Below are 22,273 nucleotides of genomic sequence, written 5' to 3' on the forward strand. Positions count from 1 at the left end.
AATGGAAATGTCCCCATTTTTGTTGAGTACCTACAACAAATGGTATAAAGGTAATGCTGGAAATATACTACACCCGCCACAGCTTTATAATATAGCACAGTACTGTATAGTACTATTCTATTATTATAATGGTGAGGAAAGGGGAAGTTATTAAAGGCAGTCAGGATAATGGCAATAAAATATGTCCAGGGTGTTTGATTGAGGTGTAAATTTAGTTAAACCAAAGGATTCCACTATTTTTCTTCCGTGTCATGTTTGGGTAGCAGAGCACACTGAGCCTGCTCTCCCACAGAAACCAATGGCTCATCCCTGATGTTAAAAAATGAGGTGAGTCAGCAGACATGAGTCATAGTTGTATTTCAGAAACAAGGCAGACTGAAACAGTGAGAAGATCAAATGACTGGTGCTAGAAATAGGCAGCATGAAACCTTTTTACTACATCAATATATGACTAAATGAAAACAGATATTTTACCTAATTTACTCACAAATGGATGAAACTGTGGCGAAACTATAATAAACTCCACAGCTGCTACAACCACGTTTAAACCTCTCACCTTTAGGTGTTCAAACCAAGCTAATGGCCTTTACTTGTTCCTTTATTGGAACTGCTCAAGTTGGTTTCCATGAAGAGACATTGGAAAACACAGTTCTCGACTCACCTGAGACATGTCAACAGGAAGTCCTCGCAGGTGTATGCCGAGAGAGACACGCCCGCAGAAACCCGAAGCTCCCGGAAAAGGTTTTTTCTCCCCCGTTTCATCTTGTTCCCGTCGTGGCACAGACAGGCGACATATTCTTGTCAGATGTCCGCCTGAGAGCACCTGGACCCGAGAGGAGCCTGCTTTTACACCCACTAGGAGACATTTATTTCCTTCACCTGTTCACCTATTTGTTTTTCTCACCGGTGGAGTCGTTGACAAACAGGGCCTGCAGGTTCACCTCGTAAAACTAACAACCTGTAGGAGTCAGCAAAAAAAAAAACCCAGCGGTGAAGGAGAAGCGCGACCAGAGCAGGGGAGAGGCAGGGGAGGCCTTTTATTTCAGCAGGTGTTTTTATTAGTGCAGGTGTTGCCCCCTGATGGACTACATGGACAGTGGACTGAAATACACTCCCGGCAAGGTAAGACAGCTGCCTGTCTTTGTTTACTGTCGTGGATCTATACGGGACAGACCACACAGGAAGTGGCCAAAGTAATGACATTATTGTGGCCATTTAGGTTAATGAGGCTGCTTATGGCAAATTTGTCGCACTTGCAGTACATAGGTCACTTTTACACACTTGACACGATGCCATACAAATGTTTTTTATTAACCCAAACAGTAAAAAAGAAATCCAGCACCGAGGGGCAGGAATAAACCGCTTGTTTCCCAGCCTCTCGTTGTGAACTGATCAAGGCTGTGGCAGCAGTTTGATATGTATATTGTAACTTCCATGTTAAAAAGCCCCAAACTGTCACCTTTTGACTCTTGAAAGCAAACACCTCTTCTGAAGCTGCACAGTCCTAACATTTCATTCAAAGATGAGTGAACAACAGTAATGAGAAAGTCTTTAAAGTCTTGGCTTTAATGTTTATTGGCGTGGGTAGGCTCTCACTGCCATTGTACCTGTAACAGGTTTTTGAGATATCCTGCTAACAAACCAATACCTGAAATCCTGTACTGTACAAGCCCTAAGCCTCTGCACACGCCTTGCTGCTTTTCTGTGAACGCTCAATTCCAAGAAGTTGCCACACTGAGAAAATACACCGAGGCATTTACGTGCCTGCAGAATGTGTTAAGCAGTACTCTGAAGCCCTTCAACTATCAAACCTACTCAATACATTGGATTAAACCTGTTCATCTAATGAGTTTTAAGCTGTGTCTGTCTGGGACACATTAGGGAACATTATCAGAAACAATGGCTGCTGCCTGAATTCCTGCAGGCTCCTCCACCCTGTTGCAACTTGCCCACTATAGTTCCCTGTTATGTACATTAACACACATTTCAGATTACACCACAGCATCATAGTGTGTGATAAGTACAAGGCATTATGTCATAGTATTTGGTCTCAGAGTATTCGTCCTGTAGCACAAATGGAGATCTGAAGTAAAAATGCCTGTATTAATCAGGTTTTGGTCCTAAGTATGTATGTACAGTATGTATGCCTCATTGACAGTGAGGTAGAGTAATAATCCAACACCATTTTAAACAAATCATGACCACATGATGTATATTAAGATTCCTCTTGTTCACAAAGGTAATAAGCAAAATAGGCAAAAGTAGCCATTAGACATTTTAAGGAATTTGAATGTTTATTAAGAGTGTGTGCTTGGCATATTAGGACAGATACACCTAAATCTGAGCCATCAATAACAGTTAGCATTTATATATCTGGTTCATCTGCAGTGTGAGTTTATTATTCTGGTTACTTTGAAATTGTGTCATAGGTAAGAAAACACAATGACAAGATCTATTTCCCTTTCACGTAAAGCTCATAAAGTGAAATAATGATGCATCTAGTATTTAATTAATAAACAAGACCCACAGGCAGGAAAACTGGACATGGTATCCCTGTCATTTTATGCTAGAGTAGACAGAGCGTTTGCAGAAACCTGTTCCACATCAGCTCTGAGTAGTTCACTCCCAGCAGGTTTGACAGGATTTTACATGGTGAAACATTTGTTCTCCCTCCCCCTCGTCTCATCTCTTAAAGGTAACCACAAAACTGTGACTCATGCTTGAAATTCCCTGATAAAGCATTGCATAGACTGAAACTGCCCTTACTGCTGTTTGATTTTCTTTTATGAGCAGATTTTGAATGAGGTTTTGGTGATAGAGATTTTAAAATGAGATCGTAAAATGTTTTGTCAGTACTGCTGCACAGTTTTGGTGTTTGGAAACTTTATGCTGCAGTTGACCACGAGCTGGAACGATCCTAGAATACACAAGTGTCTACTTGCTGTCAGTTGCTGTTAATTACTTTCAGGATATTATCTGCTACTCATTTGCAGAAAGCTGACTTTAATTAAAAAATCATCAGGAAAAACTATGTGGAGCACAGCTTTGTCTTCCTGTGAAATAGCTGAAAGTTGTTAATATGTGTCTCCAGTTTTGTATTGATCATTGTATTTGTCTGTCTTCCAGGACAAAGACTGGGAAACTGGTGTCCAGTTTCTGCAAGCTTCTGATAACAGAAAGCTTGAGAAGAAAAAGGGCCCAGGGAAAATTGGAATTCTGATCGGTGTGCTGATCTTGGCAGCTGTTATTGCACTTATCACTGGACTGCTGGTCTGGCATTTCCACTGTGAGTACCCCTTCCTTTAGTTGTAAATGGACATACAGATTTGGGCAAAAGAAAAAGAGAGAAGCTTAAAACAGTCTACTCTCAAAGATAATCACTGCAAGTTGGAAGGGATGGTGCAGATGATGGCACTATGAAATGCAACTGATGCAGCTTTCTTTTATAATTTTCACCTTAGTGTTGGTAATTGGTAAACGTTGGTACCAATAAATTGCCACTTAAATAAAAAATGCCCCAAAATGTCTTTAAAGTTAAAAGTTTCCTTTGATAACCAAAAACACATAAGTTCACATGGTTGTGGCTAAATTCTGAAATGCTTATAGACTAGCTAGAGCTCATACACCTTATTCTGTTTGCTCATTCTGTTTGTTTCATTGAAACCCAGATCTGGTGATTAGTTGAAACAAGTAGTTGAGGGACTTAAAACATCACAGCAGAAGGAAAACCTCTGTGACAAAAGATAATCAGAAGCCACAGTTGTTGACTGTTAGACTGCAGTACTAACATTTAGAAAAACTGAGGCAGATAAAGTTAACTGGACTCTGGTGCTGTAAGGTTGTGGATCACATCTTCTGACTTGTCTGTGTGATCCTGCAGTCCGTAAAAATGCATGGGTCAAGAGGATGTACGCCGGCACCATGCAGATCACCAACCAGCAGTTTATAAAGGCCTACGAGAACTCCGACAGCTCTGAGTTTAAGGCTCTGGCCAAGCAGGTGAAGTCACAGGTAAGAATACTCCTGAGGCCTCTATACCACCGCTCAGAAATGAAACTCATGTCAGCTCAAGTCTGAAGTTGTTTTTGGTCTTTTCAAACAGCCTTCATTCATGCTCTGTTGTTGTTTTGTTCCTGTTTTTTTTTTTTCTTTCAGCTTAAAGTCATCTATTCCAGAAGTCCAGAGCTGTCCAAATACTATGTTGATTCTACAGTTCAGGATTTCAGGTATTGAATCAGGAAGTTGAATCAATAAGGCGTTGATAATCAGCTTTAACCTACTCATATGTTATTACCAAGAGGCTCATGTTTCCATTACTGTTTGTCTGTCTGTGTTGGTTAGGAGACTATGTCAAACACAAACTGAAATTTGAAAGTAAACTAGGTCACAGGTCTGGTGGCACCCTCCTTTATACATGCATTACAAATCGCAAGTTCAGAGGATTATGTATATATATGGATTATGTATATATATGGATTGTGTGTGTGTATGTATATGTATATATATATATATATATATATTTTTTTTTTTTTTTTTTTTTTTAAATTTCTTATTTATCTCACATCTTGCTACTTCTGGCACTCTGCTGTGTACTGTACTTACTGTTGCAACAATGCAATTTCCCCATTGTGGGACAAATAAAGGTTTTCTTATCTTATCTTATCTTATGCAATCCAATTACATACTAAATGTTTCATATATAAAGTCATGCTATATAAAAAAAATACCATTAAACAAAGAGAGATAATCATCTGCTACCTAAAATACAGCACTAAAACACTCCGCTGAGACACAGACATGTAACCATGGCTGAGACTACTCTTGGAACACAGAAAAATTATTTTTCAGGAGCTATTATTTATATCACTGACCAATTGTCCAGTGTCTCATATGTCAGCACACTGACATTTTGTCTTTTACTTTGCTCCACCCCTGGACTGTTAAATCCCAGTGAAGGCAGCGTGATTGCCTACTACCTGTCTGAGTTCAGAGTCCCTCCAGGCAAAGAGGCGGCTATAGACAACGCCATGGCTTCAGTGGGCACGCTGGTGGACAAAGGACAGCGCTTTATGCAAATGCCGAGCAGCTCTCTGATCCTTAAAGATGTGGTGTCATCAGGTAGAGTCAAACAGCTGAAGGGAAATCTACTTTGGGATTTAGTCCATTTCCATTGTGCTTGTGGTTTGTTGTCAGGTTCTGTCTGGTTGTTTATGGGCTGTGGATGTTTTGCTGTCATCTTAATACACCTGTGTTTGTTTTTGCTTTATCTCACAGTACTTGATTCCCGCATGCTTTCGAGATCATTCAGCAGTAAGTGCTAAGCTTTTTGTTATCACTTATTTTACCGTGGGTGTTTTTCAGTTTGTTTATATACAATAAAACAATAATGTGCTAATAATAATGTCAAACACTTAGTTCATGGAGGTCTGGAGCATGCAACCATGGCTAGGACTATTCTTGATTCTTGTCTGTTGCATCAGTATTTTGTTCAACATGTTTGAACATTTTGTTTCGTCATGTTTGGCCATGCAGTTTGTTGTTCTCCATGAAAACCACAGTTCTGTAGGAGTGTACAGACGACTGAAATGGTATATGAAAATGAAAATGTCTGCATATTATTTCTGTGCATTTTATCGACAGCATTATTGACTGCATTACATAAATAATGCATGTAATTAAATATGGTTATGTACAAACCTTAGACAGCAACTACAGTTGTTAGTAGGATTTAAATCTAATTTCCATTGAGGGATGTGGCCACTGAAAGTGATTTACTTTCCAAATTACAAAGTTGAATGTGAACACTAATGAATGTCATTGTCTCTGTCTCAGATTATTACAGGTTTTCAGAACATACAAAGACAAACTACAATGGGCAGATCCAGTCTCCGGGTTTCCCCAATAGCCCATATCCCCCCAACACCTTCATGCAGTGGCAACTGAGAGCAGACCCCAACAACAACATCAAGCTTGAGTTTGATACAATGGATCTGGAGGGAAATTGCAAGAATGACTTTGTCAAAGTCTATGACTCTCTGGTGGCCCTTGAGAGCCGTGTTATGAAAGAGTGAGTTTTTTTTATTTCCAGCCTTAAATTGCCTGCCTTCTCCACTTTTATTTTATACTGTACATGTTTTTAGCTGTGGATGGAAAGACTTTATGTTGTATGTAGGGCCCCCTGCTGGTCAGATGCTGTGTGTCTTATGGACACTTCCTGAACATAAAGGTGCCTAACATTGACTGGGTTAAGTCCTCTGCTGAAATAATGGCACTTGTAAAATGACAGGTTGGCCTAAATCTGAGAGCAGTTCAACTAAAAATGTGACAGTATGATTTCTGTCTTCAAACCAGAAAAATAATAATAAAGGATCTCTATACTAAGACATGATAAAATCATTAGAGATAGTGGGGGGGAAACCTCCATTGGTATTTGATCTAATAAAAATTTGTTGTTCTGGGATAAATTTAAGGTGTTTCCACTATCTGAATGTGGGTCGTCAATTAGCTCACTGACATTAAATATCAGGAATATGACATTAAGTCCTAACTCTGTATGAATCAATGAACGAACACTGCATATAAGAAATTCATGTTGTTCTCCCCCCTGCCGCATAGGATGTGTGGACAGTATTCACCCATTGACCCACCGACCTTTGTGTCTTCTGGAAATGTCATGCTGGTGACCATGGCCACAGATGATGAGAATAACTACCCGGGCTTTAGAGCAAAAGTCACACAAGTCCAACATGGTAGTAAAGAAAGTAGTAACATTCAGTGTGTGGTTGTTAGCATGTCACACAATAGATGTGTGATATATGTGGAGACACTAACACTTGGGATTTTTTTGTAACAGCTACAACATGTGGTGGTCAGCTGAAAGGCGAAAGAGGAACCTTCACCTCACCCAATTTCCCAAATTACTATCCTCCTCAAACGTCATGTCATTGGTCAATCGAGGTGAGATGTCTGCCTTTAACGTAAATAATATCCAGCCCTAACATATAAATATAACACTGGTTTCTGCTCCTCATAAGGTCACATGTCACCATCTCATTTAGTTTTTCCTGTGTGTCAAATATTAAGGTCCCTACTGGTAAGGCAGTGAAGGTAACATTCACAAAGTTCCTCATGTCTGAACCTGGGCAGACCAAAGACTGTCGCAAAGACTATGTGGAGATCAATAACAAAAAGTGAGTCTATGCTAGCATGTATGAGTAAACAGGAATTACATAACAGAGCAGTCACATCAGTGATTGTGTGTCTCGTCCTCAGAGTGTGTGGAGAACAGCCAGACCAGACAGTAGTGGAAACCAGCAACACCAACAAAATGAGTGTGACGTTTTTCTCTGATGCGTCCTATGTGAACAGAGGTTTTAGTGCAGAGTTTGAAGCCATTGACCTCAAAGATCGTAAGTGACTCCCAGAAAATGACTATTTCTTGACATCAGGCAAGTGTATCTCACAACAACCCTATCATCCACAGCATGCCCAAATCAGTTTCAGTGCAGAAATATGCACTGTATTAATTCAGCGCTCAAGTGTGATGGCTGGAATGACTGTGGAGATATGAGTGATGAGATCAACTGCAGTAAGTGTTATTAAGGCAAATTATACTAACTGTTGCTTTTTCTAATAGCTCTCTACATTGTTAGCAGACAATATTTGTTATATGTGTGCTGATTCACGTTGTTTTTAATTGTGTTGTCCTCCAGATTGCAAAGCAGATGATATTAGTTGTAAAAATGGACTGTGTAAGCCTATGTTCTGGAGATGTGATGGCATAAATGACTGCGGAGATGGAACAGATGAGCTAAACTGTGGTAAGACCTTTTGGTTGAGGAAATGTTTTACGGAGGCCTTCAGTCTGTTCTTATACTTGTTTTGTTTCATTTCTTAAGGTGGGTGTAAATCCGGAGAACTAACATGTCAGAATGGCAAATGTGTTTCTGATAAGACTCACTGTGATGGAAGAGATGACTGCGGGGACGGATCAGATGAGCTCAACTGTCCGAAGTGTAAGACTGGTTTTGGCCCTAGACAAAAGACAGACTTTAATATTTCATGTTTTTTAAGTTATATTTTCTCAAAACACGCTTCAAACAATCACAGTGCAGATTAAATGTTCCCTTTAGATCAAACTGAAGAACACGTTTCAGTGACCACATCAATTGTGTTCAAATGAATAGTTTTTCTTGTACACTGGAGAGTTTCATAGGTGTTTTCCATAGCTTTGGGTTTGATTGTTCTTCCCTTCTCTCTGTAGCCTCTGGTGTGAGCTGCACTGACCTCACATTTAGATGTAAAAACAACAAGTGCATCAGTAAAGTGAACCCAGAATGTGATGAGATATCAGACTGTGACGATGGATCTGACGAGGAGAACTGCGGTATGTCGAAAGCACAATCTCAGTTTTAGATTAAAAAACAAGTCATTATTTATTTCTGCATTGTATAGCCTGCAGCACAAAACTTCAGACAGAGCCCAAGCTGCAACATGCCAGCCCCGTGACTGAGTGTTTACTTTGCAGACTGTGGGAAAACTGTCAAATCGGCACGCATCGTGGGAGGTCAGGATGCAGAGGTAGGGGACTTTCCCTGGCAGGTCAGCCTCCATGCTAAGAACTTTGGTCACGTGTGTGGAGCATCACTCATCAGTCCACAGTGGCTGGTCACTGCTGCCCACTGTGTGCAGGACGACAGCAAGACAAGGTAGTATCTTGCATAATGTCTCACATTCACATTTTTAGACATTATCTGTTCCATCAACATTCCTGTGACTGAAAATGCTACTTAGAAAACACTCTAATCCAGAGGTAATCAAAATGAATGCGGTGGAATGACATAAAAGTTTGTTTATCCTGGAAGCGTTATGTTAGTAACATTATGTTAATATCTTTAAGATAAAAGTTGTCTTCAAATTCTGCAAAAATTCTAATGTTACTTCACTTATTTTACACTTATTTGGTGCAGGTTTAAGTACGGTTAATATTTTGTTGTAACAAACACAACAAAAAATATAACAAACATTTAAAAGGGTTGAAGTACCTCTGTAATTCTTTAAATCATTAGTACAAAACAGCAAAGACAGTTCAGTTGTTTGACTTTAAAGCTTCTGTAAGCAATTTGTCAACTGCAAAGTGAAATATTAGACCTTTGTGTTTTTACAAACACAATATTTGGATGTGTGCTTGAATAATTAAACATACATGGACCCTTCCAGACATGTAGTACACATGAACTTGGTGATGTGGTGCAAAAATGTGGTGTGAAAACATTCAGATATTTTAAAACTTTTTACAGCAAATATTCATGTTCAGTTTACTTAGGAAATGTAAGCTTTATGTATATTTTCTAATGTGATGTTATTGCCATATGATGTCTTATTAGTGTTAATGTTGAGTTTGAGAATTAACTATGATGTGGGTTTTTTTCGCATTCTTAGATACTCCCAGCCCGGCGCTTGGGAAGTTTACCTCGGCCTTCACACACAGCGGAAGATTGATGGTCATGTGGTGAAGAGGAACCTGAAGCAGATTATATGCCACCCTAATTACAACGAACACACCTATGACAATGACATTGCCCTGATGGAGCTGGACAGCCCCGTCACCTATTCTAATTTCATCAAACCCATATGTCTGCCATCTGCTCAGCATGATTTTCCAGTTGGTAACTCTGTGTGGATCACTGGGTGGGGTGCCACCCGAGAAGGAGGTGAGTTCTCATTAAAACTGTATTTCTTCTTTTGTTGAATGCTTGTAAAACTCGGATGCTAAAACTCAAATGTTATTCATAAATGCAAATGTCCAAACTTGAGCTGGAACTATGTAGCAATTGTAGGGCAACTGTTTTTCACTTACAGTTTCTTGTTTGTGATATTTTTGATTCAACAGAAATGGAAATAGTTCTGTAGTAGTCACTGTCATTGCTGATTTTACTGGTGCAATTGCAACCCCTGGAGGTCAGAGGGAATCATTTAAATGGCAGTAGCTAAATAAATCAAACTGTCAAATCACCTATAACAAAATACATGTAATGCTTTGTATTTATTTGCTCTGTATTTATTTTAGTCTTTCTCATGATGACCTGCCATAATTGGTAGTTTAATAACAGTTAGAGCCCCAACCTGATGACATCTGATATATGGAGAATATGTCATGTGTGAGTGTTTGTGTTTCAGGATTTGCTGCTACAGTGCTCCAAAAGGCCGAGGTCCGAATCATAAATGGCACAGTGTGTAACAGTCTGATGGGAGGGCAGATCACCTCTCGCATGTTGTGTGCTGGAGTACTGAGTGGAGGAGTCGACGCCTGTCAGGTAATGAAAAAATGAAAAGTACTTGTCTCCCCCAGGCTATACCGCTCTCTTTTTTTTTCTGTTTTTCTCTGAAGAATATTTTACAAAACAAAGGGTATAATTATTTCATAAATAGACAAATTTGGCAAGTTTCTAGAAATTTAACACAACTATTGTCAGTTACAGAGCAGCTCCCTTGATTTTTTTTTTTTTTTTTTTAACTTTTTGTTTTTACCCAGCGATAAGGTGGAAAAAAAACATTTGTCATTCTAAAAATGAAGAAATGCAGGAGCTTTAATGGAAAAGCGAAAAAAAGATGTAAAGTCAGTTGAAAATAGAAATTGCCCACCACACTATTTTTAGTACTTCTATGCTGTAACAAGTGTCTTTTGTATATTTCTCTTCTTTTAGGGAGACTCTGGCGGTCCTCTGTCCAGTCCGGCTGGCAGTCGTATGTTCTTGGCAGGAGTAGTTAGTTGGGGAGATGGCTGTGCTCGCAGAAACAAACCTGGCATCTACACAACTGTCACCAAATTCCGTGCCTGGATCAAAGAAAAGACAGGGGTCTAGACCAAATACATCATGAACACGATTACAAATACACAGTATGAATTGTTGGTTCACTATGACTTTCTAGTTGATGCAGTGGCCTCCACAGTTGTATCTACTGGAACATGCACTGTTTGATAAAAGAACAATTTGATGAGGATGATATTTTTAAATGTAAATAAAATTGTTATTTTTGTGGGGTTTTTCAGTTGACTTTTAGTGTGTTTGATGGAGTGTAGTTAATCTTGCACAAGAAATAGATTACAAGCGTGATTGTTACACTGTTGTTTTATGAGAAGCTTTCATAAACGTTTCCCACCATCTTGTCTTTGTTCCAATTTTAGATTTGGAAACAAAATGGTAGCAAGCTCATTGCATTTTACCTCCTATGGCTTGGTATCTCATGCATTTTTTTTTAATGATCAGTAATAAAGCACAGAAAAGTGGTAGGTTTTGCTTGAGTTTAATGTTTCATATGATAATGTGACCTTTCCTCCACTCACCACAATATAAGTGCTATGTGTTATGTTTAATTTGTCTTGTGTCTGTGTAAATGTGTATATTATATCAGATATTTTTAAATAAAATATTTCCAATTCTTTACATTGCTACAGTTTTTGAATGACTTTGTTTAAATTCAGTTGCATATAATTTAAGATGAATCCATACAAATAGCAAATCATTTAAGTCTCCTGGCTAGCAGGAGTACAGAACAACAAACAAAATAAACTCCTTCACTTGTTTGGTAGGTCTTTGAAATGTAAACATTGTGTGCCGTTTGCTTCCATTGCAAATTTGTTTATACAAAATTCCTGCTTTTCTAAAATTTAAGGTGTGTGAATAAAACTGTTTGTAACGTTTAATGTTTAATTTGTATTTATTTTTCTTTAATGTGTGTATGATTTAGAAAAATAAACAAAAATATTAATCAAATTTAAAGTTTTTTTTGTTTGTTTGTTTTGTTTAGGGCAGCCCGGAACACATAAGATCGTAAAACTTTTCCGGAAGATTTAATGATCGCAGCGGAAACGGTCCGCTCCTGTTTTTGTTCCCCTTCGCAGTAGTTGAGCCTGTGTTTTTTCTTATAGTCGTGATTTATTAATGTTGTTATTGTCCAGCAGCTGTTGCGCTCTTTTTGTTTCAGACACATAAATACAAACTCCGTGTTCAATGGACGGGACGTGTTTATTCCGCAGCTCCGTGTTAGTAAATCCATAAACATGTGAGTCTCGTATATTAACTGAGTGACCCTGACTCTACTTTGCTGTTCTGGACTCGACTAACGCGTCTTAAAGAAAATATGGACTCGGACAGGAGGAGAGACAGTCGGAGCTGGGACTGGGACAGCCCGCGGTGCCGAGCCCAGATGGACGAGGTCTTTTTCCGCCAGCACGACTACATCCAAGCGGGTGGCCCGGAGCACAAAGAGTTCTGGGCTTTCTTTGACCGCTTTCAGAGTTTTAAGACAAAGAGGGACATGTCTGGGTCAGGAGGACCCTGCCGTAAAGAGGGCAGCGGAGAAGGGAAGGACAGTAAGAAGTCTGGAAAGGTGGATCTTGGCCTTCCTAAGGAGTATGATGCTCGCTACCGGATTAATGTGTCTGTATGCACCAGGGATGTCGAGGAGCGCCTGGGGAAGGCAGAGCACAGAAGCAGGGAGAGATCTTCAGGTCCAGGCCCTCAGGAGATCTCAGACTGTAGACTGGCTCTGTTGCACTTCCTGGACTTCAGCCAGAGACAGAGTTTTGGAAAACTGGCCAAGCTTCGCAGGGAGCAGAAAAACCTGCCCATCTTCCAGTACCGGGACAGAATAGTGGGTCTGGTGCGAAACCACCCGGTTGTGGTAGTGGCAGGGGACACAGGCTGTGGGAAATCCACCCAAGTACCTCAGTATCTTCTTTCAGCTGGCTTCAGCTACATAGCCTGCACCCAGCCTCGACGCATTGCCTGTATATCCCTCGCAAAGAGGGTCAGCTTTGAGAGTCTCAATCAATATGGCTCAAAGGTTTGTCGCAAACCACCAAATATGGTTTTCAGTCAATTGTGAAGTGAAAATGCCAATCATTGTGTAGTACAGCATCACCAATGTAAACAACATGCATACTTTTTTGGGTAGCACTGCACTGAGAATATGTTTGAACAACATCGCACTAGAGCTCACAAAATGCAGTCCTAATTTTCAGGTGGGGTACCAGATTCGCTTTGAAACCTCCCGAACCCCAGCCACCAAGCTCCTGTTCCTGACTGAGGGGCTACTGCTCCGGCAGATCCAGCAGGACAAGACACTAGCTCAGTACCAGGTGGTGATTGTGGACGAGGTCCATGAGCGACATCTCCACTGTGACTTCCTCCTTGGGGTTCTGCGTTCTCTGCTGGCTGACCGTCCGGACCTGCGTCTCATCCTCATGTCGGCCACCATCAACATCAAACTTTTCTCAGACTATTTCAGTAGTGCTCCTGTGCTCCAGGTACCAGGCAGGCTGTTTCCTATACAGGTGAGCAGAAGACAACCGCACGTGTCTCACTAGATTAAATTAGTTTTCTGGTCATTTAGCCTGGCACGCTCAAAGACAAATCCAGAAGTGTCAAGACCATAGCTCAGCTCCAAACTTGGTTTGATTTTTGATGCATCCACAAAGGACTGAAGAAATATCTATTCGTTCATAAATGTAATAGCAAAATAATTTCCCTTGAAGTTGCATTCAACACTTTCTATTTCTTGTCCTAAGGTGATATACCAGCCCATTCCACCCGAGGAGCAGTCCTCACGTTCTGAGAAACTGGATCCCAGGCCATACCTGCGCATCCTGCAGGGCATAGATCAGCGATACCCTCCAGAGGAGCGTGGTGACCTCCTCCTCTTCCTTAGTGGTGTCGCGGAGATCTCAACTATCCAGGAGGCCTGTCAGATTTATGCCACACACACACGTCGCTGGATAGTCTTGCCGCTGCACAGCACCCTCTCACTGACCCAGCAGGATAAGGCACAGTCAGCTTTCTTTGGATTAAAATTGACCTGTAACTGAGTCTGTTTGTTGTTTATGAGCTGTCATTTCTAATTCTGTTATCATGTTGTTCCCCAGGTGTTTGACATTGCTCCTCCTGGGGTGAGAAAGTGCATCATATCTACCAATATTGCTGAGACTTCAGTTACAATAGATGGTGTGCGCTTTGTTGTCGATTCAGGTATGGAACTAGTACTATGTATGTTTTATTAGTGTTTTTGTCTAAACTGTAAATAAACTAGGCTACAAATAATATATGAACCATAAGTAGAACAAAGGAATAGAAATTCAGTTTGGTTATTTCATCTTTTTTAGGAAAGGTAAAGGAAATGAGTTTTGATCCTAAGACCAAGATGCAACGTCTGCAGGAGTTCTGGATCAGCCGAGCCAGTTCTGAGCAAAGGAAAGGTCGAGCTGGTCGTACAGGACCAGGAGTGTGTTATCGTCTGTACTCTGAGTCTGACTACGATGCCTTCGCACCTTACCCTGTGCCTGAAATCCACAGAGTGGCTCTGGACTCCCTCATTCTACAGGTCTCTAGGATATCAGTTCTTCTTTTTAATTCTTCAGTTCCCTCACTAAATTGTTAACTGTCATGTTGTTTTAATCCTGCAGATGAAGAGCATGTGTCTTGGTGATCCACTTTCTTTTGTCTTCATTGATCCACCTCCAGCAGCTAGTATTCAAACTGCAGTCACTTATCTGAAAGAGCAGGGGGCTCTAGACAGTAGTGGTGAACTGACCTCTATTGGGAGTTTGTTGGCACAACTGCCTGTGGATGTTGTCATAGGTAAGATTGCCTACACCAAAACCATATCAAAGTTTATTTTTTCATTTCTTCTCTGCTTTTTATGAAGCTGACAACAGAACACAACACAGTTAAAATACAGAAGAAATATGATACAGAAGTTGAAATAAGATCATTTAAGGCTTGGTCTCTTTCACTTAAGTGCTCTGCTTACAGTAGAAGCTTTGAGTAGTTATATTTGTGTTCACTCAGGGAAGATGCTGGTCCTGGGCTCTTTGTTTAACCTTGTGGAGCCAGTACTGACAGTAGCAGCAGCTCTCAGCGTCCAGTCACCTTTCCTGCGCAGCTCGCAACAGAACCCAGACTGTGCTACTGCACGCCAGCCCCTGCACAGCAACCAGGGTGACGCTTTCACCCTGCTCAACACTTTCAACGCCTGGGTGGAGGTCAGTAAAGAAACACTATATGACCATGGCAAGGTGGGCTATATGAAGGTCTTCGTTGTACATAACATGGTTCCTATTTGAGTTCAACAGGTGAAGGGAGAGAGGGGGGGTGGCTCTCGGAAATGGTGCAGGAGGAGAGGTTTAGAGGAACAACGACTGTATGAAATGGTCAACCTACGCAGACAGTTTAAGGTAATCTATTGACACAATAGTTCACACAAATGAAAAGTTTTCTGAGTGAATGTTTTTCTCAATATGAGCGTCCTCTCTGGGCAACAGGACTTGCTGAGGGGCCACGGCCTGCTGGAGTCAAAGGACAGTTCTTCCTCTGCTGGTGACCGCAGGCAACGCAGGGAGAGGCTAACAGAGAGGAGGAAGCTGCATCAGCTGAAGAGAGATCATGAGCAGCAGGAAGGCACCAGGCGTAAAGTACTGAGGCTGAACGAGGACCAGGATGGAGACTTTTCCTCAGGATCAGATGCAGAGGGAGCAGGCAAAGGCAAGAATCACAAAGAGGAATCAGGACAGAACACGGACATCCAGGTGAACTCATGGAAGAAAATTTCCAAAGAGCAGCCCTAAACCTCATCTTACTCACAAATAAATGACTATATTTAAGCTCTGCATATTATTAAAACTGCAGTAACTGCTAGAGCCACAAATGCTGTTTGCACAAGTGCATCTACTCAGTTATTATAGTTTTTGGATTCACCGAGTAGAGTTGATGCTTGATTTGACCTGACTGTGTCTGTGTCTTTGTGTATGTTGGAAGCATCTACACCTTAGTGATCTGTCTGTGTTCCTGTTCAAACACAGGAGGTGAAGTTTAAGTTGCGTCACAACGTTTCAGAGCTGCAGGAGGCGGTCAGCGGCAGTCACAACTTGTCCTCCAGTCAGCAGGCTTTGCTTAAGCTGCTGCTTTGCCGGGGCCTCTACCCTCAGTTGGCCCTGCCCGATGAGCACAACTCTACCCGCAAGGACTCCGAGCAGGTGAGGCTTCCTGTTCCATCCACACCCTTTCCAGTGTTTATACATTACTATAAAGATGAAAATCTCAAGTCACTAAAACAGTTGTTTAGGTAACTGAAATAATGATGCAGGATAAAAATGGTTCATGTTCTTCCACTTTTTACATGGTGTAGGTGTTTCACACAAAGAATAAGCAGGGAGTGGTGATCCATCCCACCAGTGTGTTTGCCAGTGACCCGGAGGTGTTACATGTGCCTGAAGATGACAACAGAGAAATGGGTAAAACTCTGAAAAACCTCTAAAAAGTTTCACACTTTCAGTTTTTAAATATAATTTAGGAATGAATTACATTAAAATGGGCTCCTTATCAAGATGAATTGTAGCATCTGTTTCACTTTAATTTGAGAGAAGAAAAAGAAAATGGACTGCAGTAACAACAGACTGAGCAACATGCAATAAGCAGAACTGCTGTTATGCTGTTCATAAAAATGAAATACATTTTCAAATTACAGTGGGAGAGAAACGTGGGCAACCAAATAAAATAACTTTAAATTTCAATTTAGTTAAATTCAGTTTATTTGTATAGCGCCAAATCACAGTACAAATCATCTCAAGGCACTTTACAAAAACAAAGAAAACCCAACAAATCCCTTATGAGCAGCACTTGGTGACAGTGGAGAGGAAAAACTCCCTTTAACGGAAGAAAAAACCTCCAGCAGAACCAGGCTCAGTTTGGGCGGCCATCTGCCTCGACCAGTTGGGGTGAGTGGATAGAGGAGAGAGAAAAGAACAGCAACAATAAACAACAAATAGACACTGCAGGTTGGTGGGACCAGTAACTGCACATCAGCGATATACAGGACCAGGACCAGGGACACCTGCAGAAGGTACAGAGAGAGAGGGAGAGAGAGGGAGAGAGCACAAACTAGGGGAGAGAGAGAGCACAAGGTTAGTGACATTCAATGGTGGAATATACATGTGAGGGGGGAGGAGAGGAAGAGAGGGGAGGGGAGGGGAGGGTTAGGGTAGGGGAGCTCAGTGCACTGATGGTCCTTGGGCAGTCTAGACCCATAGCAGCATAACTAAGGGATGGTTCAGGGTTACCTGAAGCCAGCCCTAACTATACGCTTGTCAAAAAGGAAGGTCTAGGCTTAAAAGTACAGAGAGTGTCTGCCTCCTGAACCCAGACTGGGAGCTGGTTCCACAGGAGAGGAGCTTGATAGCTAAAGGCTCTGCCTCCCATTCTGCTTTTGGAAACTCTGGGAACCACAAGTACACCTGCACTCTGAGAGCGAAGTGGTCTATTGGGATACTATGGTACTATGAGGTCTTTGTATGTGAGAAGAAGAATTTTAAATTCTATTCTGTATTTTACAGGGAGCCAATAAAGAGAAGCTAATATAGGAGAAATATGATCTTTCTTGCTAGTTCCTGTCAGGACTCTGGCTGCAGCATTCTGGATTAATTGGAGGCTTTTTATGGAGATACTGGGACATCCAGATAGTAATGAGTTACACAAATCTAGCCTTGAGGTAACAAATGCATGGTCTAGTTTTCTGCATCATTTTGAGAGAGGATGTTCCTAATTTTGGCAAGAAGGCAGTTCTAGAGATTTGTTTTACGTGTAAGTTAAAGTACATGTCCTGGTCAAAAATAACTCCAAGGTTTTTCACAGTAGTGCTGGAGGCCAGGGCTATGCCATCTAAAGTAATAAAGTAAAGTAATTTTAGAAAAGCTATTTCTGAGGTTTTTAGGCCCAAATACAATAACTTCTGTTTTCTCTGAATTTAAAAGTAGAAAGTTCCTGGTCATCCATGTCCATTAGACACGCTTGAAATCTGGTTAACTGGTTTGTGTTAACAGGTTTCACAGATAGATACAGCTGAGTGTCATCTGCATAGCAGTGGTAATTAATAGAATGCTTCCTAATAACATTGCCTAAAGGAAGCATGTACGAGGTGAACAGAATTGGTCCTAGCACAGAGCCTTGTGGAACTCCATAACTAACTTTTGTTTGTGTGGAAGGTTCATCTTGGACATGAACGAACTGAAATCTGTCCGATAAATAGGATTGGAACCATTTTAACGCTGTTCCTCTGATACCAGTCACATGCTCCAGTCTCTGTAATAAGATGTTGTGGTCAATAGTGTTGAATGCAGCGCTAAGGTCTAGGAGGACAAGTATAGAAACAAGTCCATTAACTGAGGCTAAGAGAAGATCGTTGGTGACTTTTAACAGTGCTGTTTCTGTACTATGATGTGCTCTAAATCCTGATTGAAAATCTTCAAACAGTTAATTCCTGTGTAAGTGGTCTGATAGCTGCTTAGCAACAGCTTTTTCAAGGATTTTAGAAATAAATGGTAGGTTGGAAATATTACCTTAATTATCAGTTAGCCACTAAGCAAAACATGTCTTTCTAGAAATCCAGAGAAAACCAGATCTTTTGCACTGACCTTATTTATTTGTGATTTCGTTCCCTAAAATTCAGGCCAGTTTCCCCAGTCTGCCATATCTGATTTGTCTCTTTCGCCTTGTTCCTGCTATCTGCCTGCAGGGCCTGATAGGAAGGACAGCAACAGACACCAGCTGCTCGCCTTCGTCACACTGTTGGAAACCAACAGACCTTATTTGTCCAACTGCATGCGGGTTCCAGCGCTGCAAGTTAGTACCAGATGTGGGATGTCCCTGCTCTCATCAGAAATGTTTGGTCAAGGCTGATGTTAAAGTGATGGTCAACCCATATGACCCAGTTTATGGGTTGATGTGATTATTGAAGATACTAATAATCAATAAAGAAACATTCCCTTGTGATCCATTAACAATACAGTGTTGCCAGTATTGTAGTATTATTAAAACAGTTTGCAGATATTGTTATTCACCAAACCAAAAAATACAGCAGCCCCTTTAAACACCGCAATACTGCTCGCTTTTTGAAATGATTTCTGTGATTATTTTATTTACTTATTTATTGTACACTTTTCACCAGTAGTTCTAAATAATGTGAAAATGTGTCTTGTGGCAAACACATGATGCAGTAATATTAATCCTCTGTGTGTCTCCATTTGCTCACCAGGCTCTGCTGCTGGTAGCAAACTCTGTGGACACTAACGCTGACTGTACACGTCTGGTAGTGGACGGCTGGCTGGAGCTGGAGCTCAGGGAGCCAGAGGAGGCACTGAAGGTTCTGTCCACAGCTCTAACCCTCAGGGCTGAGTGGGAGCGTCTCTTGCTGGCCCAGCTGGGGCAGAGCAGGGTGGGAGGACCAGCAGGCCAGGGCATGTCCCACAGAGTCACAGAGAAGCTGATGGATGGCCTTGTCCGCTTTCTACTCTACAGTGAGGTACAAATGATGGTGCATCCCAAAAACAATAGTAGCTCACACACCTACTTTTCAACTAAATAATAACACTGTTAAATAATTTAAAATTATTTTTAACAGTTTTTTAACCTTCTGTGCACATAGAAGTGGAATGACAAAATACAAAAAAAAAACAACAAAGGAGTTACTATTGGTCATTTGTTGCAGGTGAGATTTAACAAATGATTGTGGGTTTTTAAGACTATAAAACCAGAGAATAAATAAAGCAAATAAACATCTGAAACAAATAACGTCAATAACCCTAAACAAGAGAAGCAGCTTCAGTGGATAAGAAATTAACTACAGAAAAACAATGAAAGACAGAGAACAAAACTGCATATTGTTATAATTGTTTCCTATTTCCTTCTGTTTCTAAAATATTGAAAATAAAAAGACTGGATTACAAAAGAAAGGTAAAGGTCAATAAAGTCTAAAATGTTGAATATATATTGTTTGCTGTGAGCTGTGTCTGAATTTCTGTTCATTTCTGCTTTCCAAGTATTTTCAATGGCTTTGATGTTCATTTATCTTTGTAATGCCTCATTATTTATACTCATTCTGGACTTTCTGTGTATTTCTTCCTTTCCCTCCCAGGTGACTTACAGCCTGCAGAGACTCACAGCTTTCCAGACCCAGAACCTGTACATTGGCCCTCAGTCTGAGCTGTCTCACACCAAAGCTCCAGATCTGAACCCGCTGTTTCCAGGAGCCGAGGCCAAGCCGGACCCTATTAAAGGAGGCCTGCGTGTCACCAGCTTCTTCACCTACAACTGTCTGGCTGTGAGTCTGTCTGTACCTGTGAAAAGAAAAATACTCTAAAGATGGAAAATGAATGTTTGAACTGTTAGAAAATTGAATAGCCTGTATTTAACTTAGGTTAGGGCTTGGAACTATTTATTATCTCAACAGGTGAATCTAGCTGCTCCAAAAGCTGCTAGGTATGAGAAGATGAGTTGAATAGAAAATAATGTAATAAAGTGGGTGACTTCCTACTAGGATATCTGTCTTTAAACAAGACTGGGATTAATGAAGTTTGTCATCTGATCAGTTTATGGATTCTGTGTCTTATTCAGATAACCATTTACCCCATAAATTAGTATATATTATTTTATAATTAAATCCTTCACTTTGCTTCGTTAAATATACCAAACCAAAACTGATCATCACACCTAATAAAACATAGAGTGTAATGGATCCTTTCTACTCCATGATATGCAGGACTCAAGGGACCTGTACAGCGAGTGTCTGCGCACTTTCTGGAGCTGTCCTAACTGTGACCTCTACATGCCGCTGACTCCACTGGAACGCATGCAGCACGAGGTCTCCTGCAGGCCAGCAGGAGAACAGCAGCAGCTGGAAGAAGGTCAGGAATGTTTCATGTTTTTTTTTTTTTTTTGTTGTTGTTTTCTTTTGTGCGTGTTTGTTTGCTTGTTTTGTTTTTAGGTATCTTTGAGTATTAGACTAATACATACAGCAGCTAATACACTCAGCAGCTCATTAGATACTCACCCATTTTAAAAGAGATGAATAATTCAACAATGATTGTGGGTGTGTGTTGTGGTTTTCAGAGACAAAAGAGGGGAAGGCAGGCTCCTCCTCTGTGTCCAGTCTTACCAGAGTTTATCACTGTGATGTCTGCAATGAGGACCTAACCCTCACCTCCACTGAGATCCTCAAGCATAAAAGGCAGCACATGTATTCTGCCAAGTAACTGGCTACAACACCTAAAGGAATGCAACTAACCACAACTCTTATCTCATATGTCAGTCTTGAGGTTATGGAATAAAGTGTTTTATGTATTTTTTGTGTCATTGTTCTTTTTCCCCTGACTACTTGAGGAACTTGAAATTGCAATGCTATTTCTTCTCTCTTATCGCCACTGGGTTACATTTGCTTTATTTGGACACACATCAAACACAACCTTTGTATGGATAGGAGATATAAATGTTGGTACTACTCTCCTAAAATAGTTTTTCTAAAATGTAACCATATTATGGAGCCTTTCAGAGATCAGATATAACCTAAATGTTTGTATAAAAAAGAACATAATTGGAAGTTGAACATTTCTTCAGTTCTTTGCAGAGATATATGAAATCATTTTATAATAAAACAATAAATACCATATGGGAAGAAAGCAGTAGGTTAATGGTATATACACATGAGAGAGAAGAAGACACTGATTTAAAATATAGAGTGAGGGTTTAATAATGATACAAACCCACGATATGTAACACCTCAAAGCAGCACATTGGCACAAAGTCAGAAGTAAGACAGCACGGAAGATAAAAACCTGTCTCAAAAAAATAAAGAATCAGAATAAATATCTCAATAAATAAATAAACAGGTAATATCTCAATTACTTTGAAACTAATAAATACGTACATTTGAAAATATGCAAATTGGCAGAAACCAATAACCAAAAAAGTAAATAATACTTAATACAGAGTTACATAGAAATCATAAATTATTGATTACTCAAATCAAAAGGCACATTTATTAAGATGATATTAAGAATGGGGCCTGCAATTGTGGTCGCATGACTGTCAGTACTGTACTTGAACACCATTTCTGAACCAGAAGTAGCAAACTGTGCAATGGCTTTACTAGTTCTGTATATCTGCACCATCGAGTGAACGTGAGTGTGTATCTGTGTGTGCAGTTCTGTGGGGATTGTGTGTGTGTGTGTGTGAGTATAGTGTATAGGAGAGTTGGTGTTGATTGTTGATTTAAGATCAGCGAGTGTCAGTCTACTGATAGACTGAGTTTGTGTTTCCTGCCTTTGTGGCAGGATCTTTTTTTTTTTTTTTAATTCTAAATAGTCCAACATTGTTGGCTTAGGCTGGCCTAGTGGTCAAGGGTTATGTTCATCAGCAGTCATGTGTCTTAACTCTGAACCCCACTG

The 22,273-nt window shown here is 40.5% G+C and overlaps 2 protein-coding genes across 2 annotated transcripts; both read left to right on the forward strand.

Annotated features, from left to right (window-relative positions):
• The first annotated feature begins 724 nt into the window (after nt 1-724).
• Nucleotides 725-11,449, forward strand: st14a (ST14 transmembrane serine protease matriptase a). The gene is made up of 19 exons (XM_026316778.1): nt 725-1,122; nt 3,127-3,286; nt 3,881-4,011; nt 4,156-4,226; nt 4,952-5,118; nt 5,275-5,310; nt 5,833-6,067; nt 6,616-6,749; nt 6,854-6,957; nt 7,084-7,190; nt 7,273-7,409; nt 7,484-7,588; nt 7,713-7,820; nt 7,899-8,015; nt 8,264-8,386; nt 8,528-8,708; nt 9,442-9,713; nt 10,180-10,316; nt 10,707-11,449. Exons 1-19 carry the CDS (start codon nt 1,081-1,083, stop codon nt 10,863-10,865), a joined length of 2,526 nt encoding a protein of 841 aa, XP_026172563.1. The 5' UTR covers nt 725-1,080; the 3' UTR covers nt 10,866-11,449.
• Nucleotides 11,450-11,881: 432 nt separating this feature from the next.
• On the forward strand, nt 11,882-21,170 carry dhx34 (DEAH (Asp-Glu-Ala-His) box polypeptide 34). The gene is made up of 16 exons (XM_026299232.1): nt 11,882-12,849; nt 13,028-13,339; nt 13,574-13,828; nt 13,928-14,030; nt 14,165-14,382; nt 14,465-14,639; nt 14,850-15,043; nt 15,134-15,235; nt 15,323-15,586; nt 15,860-16,033; nt 16,186-16,291; nt 18,568-18,674; nt 19,087-19,353; nt 19,966-20,151; nt 20,590-20,734; nt 20,940-21,170. Exons 1-16 carry the CDS (start codon nt 12,145-12,147, stop codon nt 21,080-21,082), a joined length of 3,456 nt encoding a protein of 1,151 aa, XP_026155017.1. The 5' UTR covers nt 11,882-12,144; the 3' UTR covers nt 21,083-21,170.
• The last annotated feature ends 1,103 nt before the right edge of the window (nt 21,171-22,273 follow it).

This window comes from Mastacembelus armatus, chromosome 13 (assembly GCF_900324485.2).
Source record: "Mastacembelus armatus chromosome 13, fMasArm1.2, whole genome shotgun sequence".
Taxonomy (NCBI): domain Eukaryota; kingdom Metazoa; phylum Chordata; class Actinopteri; order Synbranchiformes; family Mastacembelidae; genus Mastacembelus; species Mastacembelus armatus.